This window comes from Cariama cristata, unplaced genomic scaffold (assembly GCF_000690535.1).
Source record: "Cariama cristata isolate BGI_N322 unplaced genomic scaffold, ASM69053v1 scaffold28235, whole genome shotgun sequence".
NCBI lineage: Eukaryota > Metazoa > Chordata > Aves > Cariamiformes > Cariamidae > Cariama > Cariama cristata.
Genome location: NW_009617428.1, coordinates 5,196 through 11,669, shown reverse-complemented (window position 1 = coordinate 11,669; position 6,474 = coordinate 5,196). Strand labels below are relative to the sequence as shown.

The 6,474-nt window shown below is 50.2% G+C and overlaps 1 protein-coding gene across 1 annotated transcript in view; it reads right to left on the bottom strand.

The window, feature by feature from the left end:
- Positions 1-568: 568 nt before the first annotated feature.
- FOSL2 (FOS-like antigen 2) overlaps positions 569-6,474 on the bottom strand; it is a 6,462-nt gene continuing 556 nt past the window's right edge. The window contains exons 2-3 of the mRNA XM_009700534.1: positions 2,972-3,079; positions 569-1,472 (exon numbers count right to left, since the gene is read on the bottom strand). Of these exons, the coding sequence (XP_009698836.1) occupies positions 963-1,472; positions 2,972-3,079 (618 nt within the window). The 3' untranslated portion in view covers positions 569-962. The remainder of the gene's footprint in view (positions 1,473-2,971; positions 3,080-6,474) is intronic.

The following is a 6,474-nucleotide window of genomic DNA, read 5'->3' as shown; positions in this document are numbered from 1 at the left end:
TAACAGGAAGAGATCAGCCTCTGAGTCAGGAACCCTGATGAGGAGGAAGATGCAATACTCCCTAGATAGCAGGCAGCCCAGGAAAAGTAAACAACAAGCAGCAGATTTGATATCCACCAAACCAGGGTAAAACTCTGCCAAAGACACTGGTAAGTGCCAGCCAGAAGCTTTTCTGATGCTACTTTGGCCCTGAGATGCTAACTTGTTTTTTGAGGAGCCCAAAGGGATAAATGTATCTACATTTTAAAAAAGAAAGGCGTCCGCATGAGCCTCCTGCTGTCTCTGTTCGCTGTCTCTGTGCCCCCGGCCAGAGTTATGAGCTCTGCCCTTGCTGCTGAGCCCTCGGGCTCCTCTTGGTCCCCCCTCTCCCGGACCTCCCAGCCGTCCCCCTCCTGCCTGGGCAACCCTATGTGTTTCCTGCAGCCTGTCCCAAGAGGAAAGATCCTAACAAGCCTTTAGAGTTCAGAGCAACTGGATGAAATGTCATGGGATCGACAACATTGGAAATGATAAGCGCAAAGAGAGAGAGAGGGAAATAGAGAATTTGTAAGATCAACTAACCAGAATGATCTAAGCACAGAGCACAACCGATCAGATCAATTCACAAAGGAAAGGGGTGACTAGCAACCGTCTGCAGCTTGCCTTCAGTCCTGGCCAGTAGTGCTCCCCAAGTCCGCTACGGCCGTGAAGAGGTTTCTATAGGCAGTCCCTACAGAGGGGACATCACCCTCTCCAAACAGTCCTGGCACGTCAGTCCCACCTTTGCCGTTTCCTGCCTCCAGGGAGCTGGCGTTGGTCCTCACTCTCCTTCCTGGAGCTGCACCACTTCCCCATCCTTGTTCTTGCTGCCCTTGTGCTTGAATGATCCTGTGCCTGTCTCTAATCCCATGGAGGGGGGCTCCCCCCACGGTGCTGGGGGGGGGAATGTAACACACTGGCAAAATGGGGGGCCGCAGGGGGGATTACAACGCCAGCAAGGTGGGAGAGTTCAAGGAATCCGAGGACTGGTCACCGCTGCTGCTGCTTCTCCGGTGAGCTTTGGAGCAGGACTCGGACGGGGAGAGAGGAGACTCCTGATCCAACACGTTGGGGTAGGTGAACACCAAGTTGGAGGAGCCAGGAGTGATGGCTGGTGTTGAGGTCACCACGATGGGAGTGTTGAGTGCCTCCTCCCCATAAAAACCTCCAGCAATGCTGATGGGCTTAATGACAGACCTCTGGGCTTTGTCAAGGACCAAAGAGGAAGATGGGATCTCTTCCTCCACAGGCTCCTGCTTCACCACCACCGCTCCGCTTGCTCCAGTCCGAACACTCTGGAGGCTGCTGGATGGTGGGCTCCGACGTTCCTCAGGGCTGATTTTGCACACAGGGCTGTGAGCTACCAGCATAAACTCCAGCTTCTCCTTCTCCTTCTGGAGCTCAGCGATCTCCTTTTGCAGGACTGACTTCTCCTCCTCCAGCACTTCAGTTTCCTGCAGACAAAAGGGGAATAAATAAATATCAGAGGTTCTGGAACTGCTCCTCAACTGGAACATGGCCATCAAGTCCAGTTCCCATCTGGCATGGGCAGATACACCCCAGACTCTTCATGAATCAAGGAGGCACCAGGTCATTGCCAGCTGAGCATCTTATGTTTCATGTGTCTACCAGCAGCCTATTCCCAAACTTCACCAGTCTAAGGGTTATAAAGATTCTTCTCGTGAGCTCACCTTAATTTTCTCATGGCCAGCTTCTACCACTCTGTCTTGGCCTGTGACTTCACTCTTGTCCCTTGCTGTCTGCCTGACAGACACCTTAGCAGAGAGGACCCATACCTCTTCCCGTTGTTTTTTCTGTCAGGTAAGTCATATTCTTTTTGCTTAGACAGAGGTAGTGTACAGCAATCTCTAAACTGTTTCCATTTTCTTTCTGTAGTGCATATTCCAGATTAGGTCTGACACTTGCCTGACTCTTGCACAAAGGACTAACACTTTCATCTCCACTGGATCATCCCTTGATGCATCCTAGGATTAATATATTTATCTTTCCCATGGCCACATCATGCTGATGGCTCATAGTCATTCTGTGAGCAATTAGCACTTTCCTGTTTGAGGAGCTCACCATTTCACAAAGAACTCACCCTCAGTCCTTCAGGATATGACCTCCCAATTTGCACTCCTCTCACTTCTATTACTTTAGTCATAACAATCCTTAAATTCCTCCCATAGGATGTCTTGCCTCTCCTACGCTGGGAATACCCTCCTGAATTTGAGTCAGCAGCACATTTCACTGGTGTGCTTTCACTGCTGCTGCTGGGCTTGTTAATAAGATTATCGAATAAAACCAGCCGCAGGCTGGTTCTTGAGTTGGAGCACTGGAGCCTTCCCTCCAGCCTCTTTCAACACAACCCATCCTTGCCTCCTCTTCAGCCAGTCCCTTCCCCACCCCACGGTTCTTGTGCCCCACCTTCTCCAGCTTAACTAGTTATTTCCCATGTGGCACCAGACCACGTGTCTCTGCTGTGCTTCCTTTGTGCAGGAAATCAGTTACCCCCACCAAAGAAAGCTTAGCCTAAAGGACGTAGCTTTGATAGGTACACATAACAGCTGCTTCATTTTCTGCTGCTTTCAGATGATCCTGCCATCTTCAGTGCTTTTGTCCTTAAAGCCTTTGAGGCACACAGTATCTTTATTTCCACTTACGGAGGGAGACCAGAGGTAGGGAGACTCACGCTAGTTGGGAAGCTAGAAGGGAAGAGAGCTCCTAGGACATTTTGAGGAACCAGCAAGGGGAATTTAGGCTCCTGAACTCCAGGCCCGAGCCCTCATCACCGTCGATGTAGGAGCAACACCACTGGGCAGCCTTGGAAGGGGAAGGCAGCGCATGTTTTGTAGCATCCTCCTCAAACCTGCTAGCGGAGGGAGAGCAATGCCCCTCACGCTGGTCCAAAGGGCGGACAAGAAGGAAAGAGAAATGTACGCAGGGTACATACCGCCTGGAGTTTCTCTGTTAGCTCTCGACGCCTGTTACGACACTTAGCAGCTGCCAGCTTGTTCCTCTCTCTCCGGATCCTTCGCTTCTCTTCTTCCTCAGGCGACAGCTGTGGGCAAGAGCCAAGAAAACCCACAATCAGATCTGAGCAAGGCATTCCTTGAAGTTTGTGAAGATTTAACCGCAACGCAAAGGAAAAAGGCCTGATCTAGCAGGATGCTGAGCACTCCCCCTCTTCGCTGATGTCAGCAGAAGATGAAAGCACACGGTATCTCTGCCTGCACCAGGTCCTAGCAGAAGGGTGAGGAGAAGATGGAGCGGGGAGCAGGGGGAAGATTGTGTAAGAAGACAGTGAATCCGCACCAAGGCCAAACAGATAAAAGATGCTCTGATTGTTTCACAACTTGGGTGGTACATTAAGCAAAACCAGAGCACGATGTTGTAAGTCCCTCTTTCTTGAAAGAAAATATCTGCTGCTTCCCACACAAAAATAGTTGTTAGCTTGAAGGTCAGGGATGGGGTGGAAGGGGAGACAGGGAAATCAGCAGAGCTCCCATGAAGTCCATGAAGCAACAATGATTTATACCACCCAAAAATCTGACCTCAGATTTTCAAGCACATGCGAGATAACACACTGTGCTTCTTGCATCAGCAGGCAAGGCTCCAGCGATATCAAGGGCTTCCTGAGGCCAGCTGACATCCTCACTGATGTAAATCAGGAGCAATTCCATAGAAACCCATCAAGCGACACTCTTGCAAAACCAGAGGAAGTGAGCAGGAGCCCACAAGATCTGGTCAAGTCAGGCCTAGGTTTTGGGGTTTGAGACAAGGTTTTATAAATCCCAGCAGCAACAGATAGGCTTGCACCACTGCCAAAGCCGAGGAGCTGGTACAGCCGCATGTGAAGAGGACCAGCGTGGCCCGGCTCACCGCTGCGGCACACAGCGTGCAGGAACCAGTGCAAAAAGATGGTGATGGGGATTCACGGCTGTGCATCCTCCTCTGCTGCAGACCGACCTCATGCCCTGCACTTCGGCCTCACCGGGCTGGTGCGTGCTGCGGGGGCTTTGGCCCGGCGACTGCAAACAAAGGTGAAACGAGCACCCTGCAAAGCACGTGTCTGATCTCACATAGTGCCGGCAGAGAATGGAAAGAAAAACCTTTTCATAAAAGCTTTCAGTTTTAATATCGTCAGGGGCTGTCAAAAATGGCAAATGAGACATTCACCATTTTACTATCTTTTCTTTTTGGTGTTAGTTTTACTCTAACCTCATTCTGGTTTGTTTTGGTTTGCTTTATTTCCTTAATTTTAATCTTTGTAGTTTCGGGGAGTTTACTTCAGCCTCCGGGCATTCCCCTTGCTCGGTTCTGCTTTTTTTCGGGATCCGGTCCATGCCCGCGTTTTCGCTTGCACGCAGCCTGAGCCCCTGGATGCACACTGAGCGACACAAGCACTTCAGGACACAGGTTTGGGGCCCGAAAGCTTTTCCATCAGCAGATCACAGCACTCTATCTCGGGGTGGGGGGCACCTCCACCCTGCTGGCCAGCAGCCATCTGGGCTTTGGCACATTCCCCCCAGCAAGGAGCAGGCACTGCTCTCCCCGCTACAGCTCTGCCGGCTCACTTTCCAGCTCAGATGTGTTTGGGGTAAAAATGTATTTGCACACAAATATCTGCAGTACGGCGAAGCGTTAGGTATGCATACAGATTCTGTGCTGACTTGGGGCCTCTGTGTACAGTTTTCAAGAGCCCTTTCATGCTTTAGATCTACAGACCTCATTGAAATATGTTGGGACTGAAATTCCTCCTCCCAGGGCCTTCAGTCATTTAAAAATCAGCTGTCTCAGAGGCTATGCTTTGCAAAAATCTCATAGACAGGGCTGAAGACCCTAATCAGGATGTGCTTAACTTTATATGAGGTCTAAAAAAGAATATTCTGTCAGCGGTTGCTGGATTTGTTTGAAAGCACTTGGATTTGGCACTCCTCATGCCCCTGCTGTACACGTTATCTGTAGCTTGTCCAAGCCCAATACGTGCATTCGCTGGCAGAAATGTTCATCAAAACAGGCTCTTTTCATAAAGCGTTACACAACGTTTTCCAAGAAGGCACTCCGATGTGGTGCTCCAAGCACCAACAGCGGAAACCTGAGCCAAAGAGCCACGGTAAAGCGCCCGGGTACTGCCTTAGCACGTGTCTAATCAAAAGGACTTGGCTTTGAATGACCCACAATGAACGGCTTGCAAACAAGCCACAGGCCAGGAATTGCTTGGCAGGCATCCTTCAGCAAATAACTCCGAACAACAAATAAAGCGGAGAATATGGTGATCTCTTCACGGCCAATTTGTGAACACAGAGGCAGCATTTGTCAAACAAATTAGTTGTTGCTAATTATTCCCCAGTTCTCGTGAGAGCTTCCCTAGCTTTGGACACCAGCCATGCATGCAGGGAACCAGGAGGTAGCTCCAGCTGGTGGAAAGGGCTGGCACATACCCGAACCACCACGGCTGCCCCATCCTTCCTCCCAAAAAATCAGGTCCTCAGTGCACCCATACCAACTCCTCGAATAGAGGTGTGGCTCACTCTGGAAAAGGGACTTTAACCCCTTCCCTGCCTCTTAGGTTTAAACCAGACAGCGACTCCACATAAAATAATCAGATTGTGAAGCAAAACAGATGACGTGGAAGTAGAAGTGGGGCTGGTGAGTCTTATTAGAAACAGACCTCATGCAACAGTGCGTGCTGGTGTACCGAGGGTGCGCAGAGTGTCTCGCTACGCTGCTCCGCTGCGACCCACATAACTGCTGCTTGGGAACAATTTGGGGAGATCTAGATTATTCAGATTTGATTTTTTAAAAAAAAAAAATAAATAATTAAGCAGCCTAGCACTGTGGATAGCTATTCAATAGACAGCCCTGGAGAAGGCTGTTTGGTACCAAGAAGAGATTGACAGGGCTGAAAGGATTTCCAGAAGACAAGATGCCTGCATCTAGTCCATCGCCCTGCCTCAGCACAGGATCCAGGGTCCTGGCTCCATAATCCCATCAGGAGGCTGAGCACAGGACAGCAGTGCTACACGCCACCCCATCCCAGCTCTGAAAATACCGCTGGGTTGGGAGCAGAAAAATCTCTGCTTATGGGATCCCCACCTCAGCACTGTAAAGAGATCAAGCGATCACACGCTTGTAGTGGGAAGGTGGATTTAGACCCCAGACGTCCAGAAGACTCTTGCTACTTGAGCTGAGGTGCTCTAGGGAAGCTGTTCCTCCCTGCATGATGCTGGCTGGTACTGGTGGTATCACCCAAAAGTGAGACTGGAGCAGCAGTAGCTGGCACAGAGCGGTTATAAAACACTAGCTGATGTAATTTGGGTGTCAGATTTGTAAAGGACCTACGTAAAAGCTCCTCTGCTTGCTCAGAGGTTTCCTTCTGCCTGGAGCGGCAGAGACACTCAAACTGAAACCCAGGGCTCAACTTCAGAGTTTCACCTGCTTTTGAAACCGAGC